General features: G+C 30.6%; 1 protein-coding gene across 2 annotated transcripts in view; it reads right to left on the bottom strand.

Moving 5' to 3' along the window:
* Positions 1 to 14461, bottom strand: part of LOC107446295 (putative monocarboxylate transporter 5) — a 30741-nt gene that overhangs the window by 13147 nt on the left and 3133 nt on the right. For both annotated transcript variants that reach the window (XM_087163632.1, XM_016060904.4), the window contains exons 2-4: positions 11246 to 11389; positions 10766 to 11038; positions 1102 to 1400 (exon numbers count right to left, since the gene is read on the bottom strand). In XM_087163632.1, the coding sequence (XP_087019758.1) occupies positions 1102 to 1400; positions 10766 to 11038; positions 11246 to 11389 (716 nt within the window). The remainder of the gene's footprint in view (positions 1 to 1101; positions 1401 to 10765; positions 11039 to 11245; positions 11390 to 14461) is intronic.

A 14461-nucleotide genomic window follows, 5' to 3' on the forward strand; every position in this document is an offset into this window, starting at 1 on the left:
TAAATCAGTTGTACACATATTTTTAGTCTACACGTATTTCATTGGTTTTTTCTTTCGTTCGGCCCAAGTTTGGCAACGTTTTTCTTCGCTGGGGGGAGGGGGAGCAGAAATAAAATATTAATCTGGGGAAGGAAAAATAATCAATGTATGTAAATTTTGCGACGAAAATTTCCAAAAACTTAAAATGAATTTAAATTTTTTTTGTAGTAAAACATCCAACATGTTCGTATAGAAGTTTTCTCATAAAACTTGTTAAACTTTTAAAATATAAAATATAGTATAATAAATATATAGAAAATAGACTTGTTAAACTTAGTTTTAGATATAATGTATATACATTGGATATTTTTAAATGACAACAATATAGCCTTATTTTTTTGTGAAATGAGAGGAAAAAAGTATGAAAATACCATTTTTACGCATATTAAAAGGTTAAATCACAAAATTAAAAGTATTTTAATAAAAGGTCGGACAAACGAAAACTAAAAATAAAATAAAAACTCATTGTAATTAATTTAAATAATTTATCTGTCACTGTTTAACGTTTCATTCTGAATGCGCATTAAAAAGTTTATAGATTAAATACCCTATTAAATAGTATTATACAGTATTTATACCAATTTTAAAATTTCATTTTTATAAAAAAAAGAAATTAATTAATAAAATTAAAATTGGAGGCATCATCGATTGAACATTTTGAGTAGCAGATCAATAAAAATACTTAAGAATGTAATTTTATTTTAATTATTTTAAAATATGTCTTCTTTCTAAAAATTAAAAAAAATTATATAATAAAATAGTATTAAATTAAGGATAACCGCATCTAATTTTGAAATGGTTATAATGTGTAAAAAGTTTCATATGTTCAGATAAAATGATTTATCTATTATTCCGAAAAAAATTTTTTTGGCAGAAAGACACACGTACTGAGGAGAGAAGGAAAGAACATCAATGCATGCTCCGGGATTCGAACCCGGAACATTTCTGATTTGAGGTCCCTGACCACCATACGTCCGGTCGACTTTACTTTTAAAAAAGTTTCGTCGATTTACTCGCAGGCATGCCGCGTGCGCGTAAAGTGCATGAAACACTACTACTTACATCAGTATTCTGCAAGGAATCTATTTCGCTTGTTGCGTTCTCTGTGATGTTATACAAAGTGCACACAACATTGTCGTTTTCAACAGATGTTGCCGCAGTGCTAAGTCTATGCTTTCTGGAAAACGGGAGTCTGAAGTCTGGTAATTTACTTTGGGAGCTGCGGACAAGACTGAATACGTCCATTTCATGAATGGAGCAATTACTTAAGGAACGAGCATATTTCTTGTAATTTTCCTCCGGAACTTCCTTTTCCGGAATTTGGGTAAAAATATCTGTCCCATTAGCCTTCATTGAACTTTCTGGAAGAAAATAAACACGTAAATTCCTCACACAACTGAGGGATAGTTCATTAAATGATAAATTTGGCACTGTTACTAAGTTTAAAAACTAAAAAGATATGGACTGATGATAATTAAATGTTTACAATGCACACTTCTTTTTTCTTAATGAATGATTTGATTTTTTTTAAAGATTTTTTTCTTATCAGAAATTAAATTATGTTCGAAAAATACAAAAAGACGTGATAAAAATCAATGAGATAAGTTAATGGCATTGTTCTTAATTGTAGCTTACATTTCTTTTATTATAATTTCAGTTTTAAGAAGCGAGGTAAATATTGCTAAAACACACAGAGTATCTAAGATTTAAAAATACCACAATTTTTATTTAGGCTATAAGATGTCTCATTATACTTTGTTATTTAATGAAAATGCTGGAAACTAGCATTTATCTGTAAACAATTCAAAAGGACATTTTATTTTAAAAATGTTTACGTTGACTAAACGGTGGCTTATCACTATATTTTTCCAAGTTCTTCAATTATTACAATTTAGTTTCTTTTTTCTCATTTTTCTCCTTTTATTCTGTTTATTCATTCACTTTTTTTTCCCCAAATGGATCGTGGTTATAATGCATAGCGCTTCTAAAGACTTTACGTGCAACAATAACTGAAAAAACATTTTTAACACGTTCACGCCGGAAAAAGTGAAAATACTGTTACGGGAAAAGAGAAAATACTGGTGGAAGAACTATTTCAATATTAGATAATATTCGGGAGGAGTTAATCTATTCTCAGCAATAACAATTCACTCTAAGGATATTTATCACGTTCGTCCGTTCGTCGTAGTGGAACTGGGCGTCCGAGGCCTTACGGCCCTTTTCCCATTCATCTTGAAGTTAAACTTAGAGACATACATGACAAAATTAAAGTTTGGGGAGCAAATGGAGTTCTTGAGAAAAGAAAAATGGCACTTTGCCATTATTAGGCAATGACAATATTATAAGTAATAAAAATGTACATGAAAAAGGTAAAATTAAAGTACAATGGGAAAATAAACACTAATGAATATTTACAGTTTGGAAATACATACAAAAGGGGGCGAGTTAAAGGATTGTGAGGATGTGTGTATATGTGTAAGTAAATGTGGCTCTGTTAAGTAGAGACCCGGCCGTTAGTGAGTGTTTGTGTTGTTAAATGTTAGTATGATATCAGAAGTGTAGAAGTGTGCAATGGGTCGAATTTTTGCATCCTCTTTGAGATTTATGCAGTCGAAAATATCATTAAAATTTGCGGTATTGCAGGTGGCGGCTTTAATAAAGAAGTTTCTATTTAATTTGTTGAAATGATGGTCAAAGCGGTCAATGTTAAGATCTCTATGAATGGCATTGTTGCGGATAAACCATCTGGCTCCCGTGAGTTTTCTCAAGATGTTGTTTTGGAGTACGATAAGTTTTTTGAGGTCTTTTTCGGAGGCGTTACACCAGGCAGCTGAGGCGTACGTCATAATAGGACGTATCATCGAGGTATACAGGAGTTTTTTCAGTTTTAAACTAAGGTGTCGGTTATGAAAAAGTGTTTGAAGTTTGTTGGTTGCTGCATATACTTTATTTTTAATGTTATTTACATGGTCAGACCAGGTCAGTTTTTTATTAATGGTTAAGCCTAAATATATAGCTTTATCAACTATGGGTATAGTGTTGTTAAAGAGAACTAGTTGGTATTTATTAGAGTAGGACTTTCTATTCTTTTGTATTATTAAAAGTTGCGATTTACTAGCATTTAGTTTGAACTTCCAATTTAGGCACCAGTCTTCCACATCATATAACTTGTTCTGTAGTTTTTGAAGTGCATTATCTGGTTTGAGAGATTTCTGCAAGATTCCAGTATCGTCAGCGTAAAACGCCGTGATACTGTTGTGGTCGTCGTGAAATATGGGGAAATCGTGGGTATAAATAATGAACAGTATCGGTCCTAGAATGCTCCCTTGGGGAACAACCGCATTTATTTTTCTCTTGGATGAAACAACACTATTTAGATTAATATTAAAAGTACGGTTTGATAAGTAGTTATGTATTATTTTTTACAATGCCACAGGGAAAGTTTAAATTAATTAGTTTGTACACGATACCAGCATGCCAAACTCGATCGAATGCTTTGCTGATGTCAAGCATGAGAAATGCAGTTGTCTGTTTGTTGTGCAGGCCCTTACCAATGAAGTCAATGATTCGAAGGAGTTGTTTGGTGGTATCTAAGTTTTTTCTGAAACCGTACTGCTCATTAGGCAGACAGCCTAGAAAAGGCTTTATTCTGTTATACAGTATACGTTCTAGAATTTTACCAAAAATACACAGTAGGCTGATTGGTCTAAAGCTCTCGGGTAAGGTTAGGTTTTTGTTTGCTTTGGGAATCAGAATAATGGAAGCATTCTTCCAGTTTGTGGGAAAATAATTTAAGTGCAGACAGGCATTGTAAATGTCTGTTAAGGTGGAGATGTAAGTATTTGGTAAAAGTTTAACCATTTTATTCTTAATATTGTCATCACCTGGTGCCTTCTTTGATTTTAGTTTCTTGATAATATTTTGTACTTCATAATTATTGGTGGGTTCAATAGGGGTGACTTGGGAATTCGAGACAAGGAAGTCCGAGACAGTGGTATTGACAATATTATGTGTGCCGATATCATAGTCATCATTAAGGGAGAATTGTTTAGCCATATGGATATTTATCACGGCTAGCTAGATCATGTAATTTGGCAAGGTACCTGCCCGCGCAAGCGGGCACTAGACCTCTGATCTGTGATATGCCCTAGGGCGACTGAGACTAATGACATTGGATACGGCGAAGAAGCAATTCAATATAAAAATTGCATCCGTTAAAAACAATTGGTAGTTATGGATTTTTATTATTCCCGGAAAAAAACTAAAAAATGAAATTTATTGTTACCAGTTTTTACTCCGGTGCGCTGCCAAGATGAGACAAACTAGCGTGACCCACCGGTGGGTCACCCCGGCGTGAACGTGTTAAAACAGCGCGTTTATAACAACACATATTGTGGTACAAATTATAATGATGAAAACGTAATACTATGATGATGAAAACGTTATATTGTAAGAAAATTTGGAATTGTTAGCTCTAATGACATCGTTAGATAGTGTACCAAAACAACTTAAGCCGCTACTTCTAATGTTACATCACTTTATTATTCTTTCTTAATTAAAGTACAATTAAATACATTAAGTAGGAAGTTGCATTAACTTTATGAATCCTTTTTTTTTATCTTTTATTGGAAGCGAAAAGTCGAAATAGTGAATTTTTCAGATTAAGAAACTTTTTTAAACATTTCAAATACGCAGGTTATAAATTTAATATCAGCCTTGCCAGCTTATTCGGCCAGTTTCTTGGCCGAATAAGCTGGCTCTCTTCGGCCTGGAGTATTTTCCTCAATTGTTTATTTAGGTAGCAAAATTAATTAGTTAGTAATAAGTAGCGATAATCATAAATAGTGTATTTATCTTGAAAGGAAGGTTGTAATAAGATGTTTTTGCTTCTAGTGATTTATATTTTTCTGCAAATTTTCGGAAATTAGAACACCTCATAATTCAAAGATAGAAAAAAAACACGATAAACTTGTTCATTTTATAATTTTGTTAGTTTTTAGTTCTGGCTACATTTTGAAATTAAAAAAAAATTATTACTGGTTAGTTTCGTTACCACTATGAATATTGTGATGATCTAAAACAGTGGTTTCCAACTGCCGGCCAGGGAAGCCTTTTTTTGTGGCCCGTGAACTAAAATATATTGGTTGTTATTTTTTTGCGGACAATTTTCGTAAAAAATCTATATGGATTTGAAATACTTTTCTCGTTAATAAAAACCTAATTTCTTCGTTTCTGTGAAATTTATCATACCAACGGTGCAAATACAAAAATAAAAATTATTCAAATACAAAAATAATCGTGTATGTTGCTCTTTTTCATTTCATTGTTTTCGTATTTTGTGAATATAATTTAGCATGTGTGTATCAGAAATTTTCTCGAAAAAATTCTCCGATTTAACTTTTTGAAATTCTTTGACAACTTTTTACTTTACAAATTTTAACTTTTTGAAATTCTTGATTAACTTTTTGGAATCTATTTTCCGGTGTTTGCAGCAGACAAACCTCAATCTTGTCATTGAACGTTTTGTGTATTACTGTGTAAGTTTTAATACCAACCTTTCTAAAGTTTTATATCTTAACAATTAGATATCTGTTGCACATTAATTGTTTAATACATGGGTGCACACTAAAGTTATTATAGTCCGAATTTTTTAATATGCATTTAAATATTTTTAAAAATCTACTTCTTATTTTAATTTGTAATTCAATACCTTTATTTTGCACAACTTGGTAAAAATCTGATAGTAATATTTAATGTTCCTTCAAACATAAAAGAGTCCTACATAAAATTTTTATAAAGTTGAGGCCCGCCATTTGATTTGTGTTTTTAATTGTGGCCCCCGACCTCATGTAAGTTGGAAACCCCTGATCTAAAACATCGAATTAGGCGATTCTGTAAAATTTAATTTTGAAAATTGATTTTTTATCTTTGTACGTGCATCTAAATTAACTCAAGGAAACTCTTTTTTAAAAATTTTTTTTTCATTCTTGAAAAAACCAGACATTAGAATTCGCCATTATATAATAATAACGCAAATATCCATATTTTGATCTCAAATCAAACAAATGCAAATTTTAAAATGCAATTAGTATAATAATTTATACATCTTCTAACGCATTTGCGGTTATGGAAAATTATTTTTTTTCCAGTGGTAGAGAACTAAAGCAGACAATTCAAAACAAATAGAACATGCATACATAACTTATCTAATCAGAACATAATATAAATCTCTTATCAGAACTTAATATCCGCTTACAAGCTAACTCAAACTGCAAAATCTCAGAATCCGCAACAGGTGGAGATATATTGTTACACATCCATACGCAAGCTTGTGATCTCAGAACAGAGGCGGCTTTTAAGTCCATGTCTAGTTGAAGATCAGGCATCAGTTGAAGATCAGGCATCAGTTGAAAACAGAGTTATGCCGGGATTCGAACCCGTTACTTCCTATCTACAGAACGTTTGGTAGATTGACGAGACCTCTTATCCAGAGAGGCCCCAGGAGATGAATTGTTTAGCTGTCCTATTGCGTGTCTTTTTATATTATCAAATAATAAACCCAGGGCTGCCAACTGCAATATTTTCTGAAAAATATTTTATAGTGTGGAAGGCAATTAAAAAGTAATGTTTACAAGATATTTGCTAACTTTGCCGCCAAACTCTTATAGGCCTTACCACGAGAGTACAGGAACAAACAGGCATTTCATATGCACATTTGAATCATTTGCGTGTAGTGGTGTAGAAAACAATTTTGAATTAAGTTTGTTAAATAAAGAATCATAATGAAATAATGAACTTAGCTATACCCCTAGACGAAGCTTTTCTGAAAGAGTGTAGAAAGTTGGAAACCCTGTGAACCGTGGTTTAAAAAGCATACTAATCGAAAAAAGTTCGTCAACCCTGGCCTAAATATTCTATGCAATACGAGATTTTTAACTTTATTAGTAACCAAATCACCTACTTTTGCTTTTGGTGTATTTTTTGGACTTATTTTATTCCTTTATTTATTTATTTGTTTCAAGAGTAAGTGTATAAATTATATTATTATATCACAAGAAAAAAAATTCTAATTGACTAATTTTTTAAAACACTGACAAGAGAATTGTTGTAAAAGATAAATATTTTTGTTATATTAATACTATTTTACTATATAATAATATTAATAATTTATAATTATGTTGATTATTAATATATTTTATAATTACAAATAATATTAATATTGAATGCAATATTAATATTTTATTAAAGTTAATATATATTTATAATTACATTCTTCTTCCGCAAAATCCTTTCTTATACATTTTCTCATTAAAGTTCGCATAAATTCAAAGACTAGACCAGTGCCATAATGCCGTAGACAATTTTTTCTCTCTCAAGGACACAATTTGTAGCTAAAACAGAGGAAGAAGATATGAATTGGGATTTTTTTTCAAGCTCTTGAATAGACTAATAACAGATTACGTCAAATTATTTTTTTCTCACCGTATATTCTTGGAACATAACTGCTCACGTATATCAATAAAACGAAAGAAAGAAATGCAAATGAAGGTTATTGTATAAGATGATACAATTACTAATGTCATTTAGTGACATTAGCTTATATAGTTATGAAAGTCACGACCTTGGAATTTCTAGGCATGCTTAATGAGTTGGGCTATGCCCTAATTTCAAATACGATGTTTCTTCAAAGCAAATATCTAAAGGATATACAACGGTCTTTAAAACAAACATCCGTACATGAAAGATGATACTTTAAGTGTGTGAAAAGAACATTAGCGAAAGTTTTTTTTTTTTTTTATTTCTTCAAGGGCACATTATATTCTATGAGAAATGGATACTTAAATTGAACAAGCGCTACAACTTTTCCAAGGGGTATTAAGAATAATTTTTCTTGTAATTATTTTGCAACATTTTAAAAAGCTACTTATTTATTTAAAGAAATTTTTCAAACATCATTATGCATTCTACATTTTATGAGTAAATATGTCTATGAAATAAATGCCTATGAAATCAGGGCTCTTACTACTGTTGATCCCTGATATCAGTGATTTTGTACAGAAAACTTAAATGAAAAATAAGAGAAAAAAATTAGTTGCGATACGATATAACTCTAAGCGATATATTTTTTGTATTTTGAAATAAAACCAGCATATAATTTTTTACATTCATTTGGCCGTTATTTTAAGTGGGATATCTGAAAATTAAGAGTTTTATAATATTCAACGTAAGTGACTCACGCTAGAAAACTTACTGTTTAAAAATGAATGAAATAAATTATTTGGGTGGTGTATTTGTCCAAGGTCAAGCATTTCTATAACGCTTGAAGGTTCCACGTCAGTGGAAGAATAATAAAGAATTTTTAAACAATAATTTTAAAGATATAATTTTTCATTTAAAAAAAACTATTTCTGATATTGAAAATTAGAAAGCTTAGTTTTATTTTTTATTTATATAAATATATGCAGTAACCCTGGACCAAGACAGGTCTTTTCAAGGCAGTGTTCTCCACAATTCTATTGATAGAAATCAAAATGGAAAAAAATTAGATTTAAACATTTTCACATGATTGATAAAGTGGAACTCTTCTAAAGGCGAATGACGAATTATTGAAGTTTATATCATTTAGCGACAATTCAAATGAGCAATGAAATGAAAAATTATTATAATAGAAAAAAAAATCTGAAATTGTTCATTCTTAAAAAGAAATTTAGAAAAAAAAAATAGGCAATCGATTTCTATAAATTAACGATAATCTAAGGGGATCCTATGATATTCATTTTCTTTGGAGCCCAGCCATACTTTTGTCGAAGACCTCGCTAAGTCTATCTACGGCTCTGTCAAAGGGAAGAGCTTTTGTTGGAACTAAAAACTTGCTAATATTATTTTTCTTAGTAAATTAAATTTTTTATTAGGTAAATAATAAACTGAAAGTAGCAACTTACAAATGAATGTATAAAGAAACGAAGTGATTTTCAAACAAATTTAATAATAGAGATTTTAAGGTCATTAAAATTTCTTACTTCTTTTTAAAATTGGAAATATTTGCAATAGAATAATTTCCGAATAACTTAACACGTTCACGCCGGGGTGACCCACCGGTGGGTCACGCTAGATTGTCTCATCGGGTGGCTCACCGGAGTAAAAACTAGTAACAAATAAATTTCATTTTTTAGTTTTTTCCCGGGAATAATAAAAATCCATAACTACCAATTGTTTTTAACGGATGCAATTTTTATATCGAATTGCTTCTTCGCCGTGATAAATTTCCTTACACTGAATTGTTATTGTTGAGAATAGATCAACTCCTCCCGAATATTATCTAATATTGAAATAGTTCTTCTACCAGTATTTTCTCTTTTCTGTCACGCTTTCAGGCGCAACACCCGGCGTGAACGTGCTAATATAAAAATGAATTCAACATAAGTATTAAAATTTCAAGAACAGATATCGTTCCAATGTTACGTTAACAATTCTGCACTACTTTTTTCATAAGCATTTATTTAATCACGGAATTTGTCCGGGTACTAATTTACAATCCAGCAGCCTTTAACGACTCCCTCGGTTTTTTTGAAAATTTCAATCTTGGCTCTTGGTCACAATATAATGCAAGCTTCTATTTCTTTAAAAGTTTGTTACCTGATCTTAAAAAAAAATCAAGAATAAAGTTTTTATTTAATTCAAGAAATGTGTTAAAAACTGCTTGAGTGGAAAATCGCTCTCCGATCATCCCACCTCTGCATCCCCCATTGTTTTTTCCAAATGCTGACATAATATTCGAATAGTCCATAATTTTCGCACTGCAAAACGTCAATAAGAAAAGTCTTTGTTAGCAATGATCTCTGTAAGTTTGTTATGCAACTAGTTTTACTAGATTGTATATAACTACAGAGACTTGACAAAAGTATGGAACTCTTCTGTACTAACTCAGTGACGTGAGCTTCTCTATTAACTGCATGTGTTTTTGAAAATTTTACTTAGCAAATCTGTTAACTTATTTTGCAAAGATCATAATCAAAGCTTTTTGAAATCAGTTTTCAATATCAGCTTTACCCTAATGAAATTCAGACAAATTCTTTCACATTTCTCTCAAACTACGCTATTAAAATGCAAACATTTACATAGTTAATCATGTTCAATTGAAACTGTCATTTTTAAAATCATATCTGAATGTTATCACTGACATTTCTCTCAAGATTTATCTTATCTGTAGTTCATATAAAACATATCAAATCAGGCTAAGAAATTTATTTCGAATAATCTCAGAGGTGTAACAATAAAATGCTCCTACATTTTAAGATAAGCTTATCTTATTTCCCAATATTTATTTGGATCAATACATTGTCAGTATTCATGAAAATTTGTAAATAAACATTATTCTTTCTATCAGCAATTTCAATGTATTTTTGTGAAATAAAGTGAGTGTGTAACATCAAAATAGATTTTCTGTAGATGTAATAATTTTCTTAGCTACAATTTATAGAATAGCAAAATCTTTCAATTTATCAACGTAATTCGATATGACATAAAATAATTCACTACACTTAGTCTTATAACTCGAATTTCCCGCCACTTTTTACTTTTTGATATTTCTTATATTCATTCTCGTAAGATGTTCAATTTCTAAAAGTTATGATACACTTCTCATTCAAACAAAAGGTAGCTATATATTTTTAAAAATTATGTATGATATAATTTATCACATTAAGAAAACAACATACTCGCTTACGTTTCCTCTTTTTGTACAGGGCTGGGTGTTCAATCCACATAGGTGATTTCAAGATCAAAGATGGCGGCAGGACATTGAGGAAAATTCCACCAAGAAGAAGAAAACAGCCAAATATTCCATAATAATCCAATATACTCTCCATCATAATTGGATAGACAAAACTTCCAATACAAGCACCAGATAAAACAATACCAGAAGCTGTGGCCCGATACTTTTCAAAGTACTGGTTTACAACAACTTGAAATAATGTGTTTCCTAAGGAAAATCCTATACCTAAAAAAAATTCAACATCTTATTTATTTGAATATTTCTTATTAGCTATGGGAAAATTTAGTTATTACTTTCAATTTTGTCTATATAGTAACAAACCTGTTAACCTTTTCCACTTTTTAAAATTTTTCCGGTGGTAACAACCATGCTATAATATTTCTGGAAAGGGTTAATTCTTATTTATTAAAGAAATGACCTTATTTTCCTCACCATGTATCAAACCCCAAAAGACTGTAATCCATGGAACAGTTGGAGCAAAGCAACTTAATATTGATCCAGCAGCAGCAACAACACCACCCACGAAAGTAACAGTTCGAATTCCAAATATTTGTCCCAACACTCCCACAATTGGACCTAGAAAAATGAAAAATATTTTTAAAAAAATAATAATAATCTCCTATAATAATTACGTAATTAAAATTTATTTGGGAATCTGCTCATATCAAACCACAAAATAGTTTTTGTTCTCTGCTAGCGCAAAAAATCTTTCAAACAATGATCAGATTTTATTGTAGCAAAATGCGCAAGTCATGGTTATGAAAATCAACATTCTCCAATGGACTGCAAACTATGTGATATTTTTTGCAAATAATATTTGGATTAAGTGCACTCGAGTAAGGTTTTGGGTATAATTTGTCGATTACTAATTTAACCCATTACACTCTAATGTTGGGAACATGACTTAGTAATAATTTAATAAAAGTACTAATTAATAGTTGTTTCAATCTTCGGATTTATTTTTTAAAACTTCGATGTTCATGGAGCCCTTACTATATTATTAATATCTTCAGTGTTTGTTGCGCCTACATATTCAGGTTTATGAGCCCTTGTCAGGATGAAGAACAGATAGCATGAATTAGAGAATGACAATACATCCAGTGAAAACAGAAATAAAATTAATGACTCTTATACTTTCATATAAAATTATCAAGAAGCAATGAAAAACTAATTTGCAAATATCATACTAGGCATCCATTACATAATCATCAGACCTGCTAACTACTAGGCTTTTTGCAAAATATTTTATAGAGTGGTAGGCATTTCAAAACCAAATTTTTGGTGACTGACAGTCAGTCACCTCTCGAATGGAAAGCGTTAAAAATCTCACCATTAAAGGGAACAAAATGGCGTTGCATATGAACTTTTAAATCACTTATATGTAGTGGAATATAAGTTTAAAAGCATAAAAAGTAATACATTAAAAAATAAACATAGTTACCACTAGAATAAAGTTTTACAAAATACGAAGAAAGTTGACAGCCCCGCATAACTCCCATCCATGTAAAGTGCTAGTGAAGTAAAAACTATGATTGGCAAAGTTTCTTCAATTTTGCCTCCACTTAAAAAACTTCACCCAATTGTCTTATCTTATGTATTTGTGTTAATTGTTTATGCATACTAGTGGCCGAATCGTAGTAAATCATCTTTATTATTTCAAATGCCAAAGTGTAATGTTTGCTACCATTTTAAACATTCGAGAAAAAAAATTTCGCTTGAATCGTATAATTAGTAATTTATATTCTTATTATGTTTTAAAATGAATTATTATGAAGGCTTTTGAAAATGTTTACACAATATGTATTTTTGGACTGAAATTGTGTAGTTCCATTTTGATTTTACTTTTTTTATAAGTAACAATAGATTAAATTACATATGGCAAATGTGGACAAAACCAACTCAAAAAAAGTTTTTTTTTTAAAAAAATTATACATCCGAATTGCCTACCACTCTATAAAATATTTTACGAAAAGCGTGGTAGTTGACAGCGCTGTAAGACATGATCAAAATTACGGCTAGTAAGGTTTTATCAGCAAATTTATAAAAAATTGTTTATCCTTTACGAGTTACTTTTAAATCCACACTATTGTGTGGCATCATTTATTGCGCGACTGGATGGGTTGTAAGTAAATTTATTTCAATGAAGCGGATTACGAAATAACTTTTTTTTCTCACACTACAGTTACTTATGTTTATCAGCTTTTTAAAAGCATTTCAAATAAAACGGAAGGAGTTACAGAATCGTGAAACCTCCTATTTCGTTTTTTATTACCTCTAGTATTTCTGCGTGCTTGATATCCAGTTAGAATTTATTCAGGTTTATATACACAATGGCGGCCCTTCCTGTTTTTTCATTCATTTATTATTATTATCTTATTAGATAAAATTTTTGATATTGTTTAATAGAATAAACATTCTAATTTATATGCGCATTTCATCAAAATTCAGTTTTTTTTTCTTAGCGCATTGTACCACTGTATTAAAATTGAGTCACCATTTCTTATATTCTTGTAGAGGTAATGCATAATTTTCTTTGCGATATCGTGACAAAAAATATACACTTCCTTGTCAACGTACTAAAAATAACTTCTTTTTATTTTTACTTCAGAACAGTGTTATTCTTTACTCACCACTTATTTAAAATAAATTATTAAAATTAGTTGTGTCTTACCTTTTTTTTTTTTTTTTTGGTTATTTTACAAAATGCTTAACTGCAAACTACAAAAAGATTTTTAAAGCAGGAATGCTAATTGAAGCTTCCGAAATCAGATCACTAGCCCACTTTTTCACAAACGATGCTGTTTTATCAGATAAATTCAATTAATTCCTCACTATTTTTAATCTTTTATTGGTACTTATAATTTAATTTATAAAATTAATTAATAACAATGCTAGCGATTGGCGCTGCAGTCTTTGCTCTAACTGTTCATTACTCTGATTTCTTATGGGTGCTGCGATTCAACCAATGGCGTCGCAAATGCTGCAAATAGGTCAAAATTATTTTTACTTTTTCTGTATCATGATTGTATTTCCCTTAGTTTTCCTTTTATTTTTCTTTCTGTTTTCTAAACTCATGATGAAAATTAATTAACGACTTCACAAATCAAGATTAAAAAGGTAAAAGGCCTTTTCGAAGCCTAAAAGCCTTGAGCAATAACATGACTATGACTATGGCTGTTTTACATTCATCCATATAACAACATAGTCGGAATTCAAAGATCATCTATCCACATGAATATTCCTTTACTTCATTTGCATTCCACCACCTCATCGTAACACCAAAAGATTCAACATAAAGATGAATGGGAAAAGCGATCTCTATTGCCCAGATATTTAATAAAGTTCAGTTCAGGTTGCTTCACAGTCCAACTGCTCCGATGTCCGATGCCTATTTGCTCCGGACAAGGTATAAATATTTTCGAGAGGCAGTCTTTTAATGTATCATTCTTGGTTTAGTAAATTCGATTTATAGAGTTTTTACTTAACACTACTTCTAAATAATTCAAAAGCTTATGCGAAACGCCACTTTGTTACAGTTCAGCCTTGTTGAAACTTTTTAAAAACTTGGTTAAATTAACCGTAAATCTGCAAATTTTAGTTTGAAGCTCTCTGCCGTTTTTTAAAATATATGGTCGAATCCAGTGCAGT

Source organism: Parasteatoda tepidariorum, chromosome 5 (genome assembly GCF_982258835.1).
Source record: "Parasteatoda tepidariorum strain Cologne lab strain chromosome 5, Ptep-v5.0, whole genome shotgun sequence".
NCBI classification, from domain to species: Eukaryota; Metazoa; Arthropoda; class Arachnida; order Araneae; family Theridiidae; genus Parasteatoda; species Parasteatoda tepidariorum.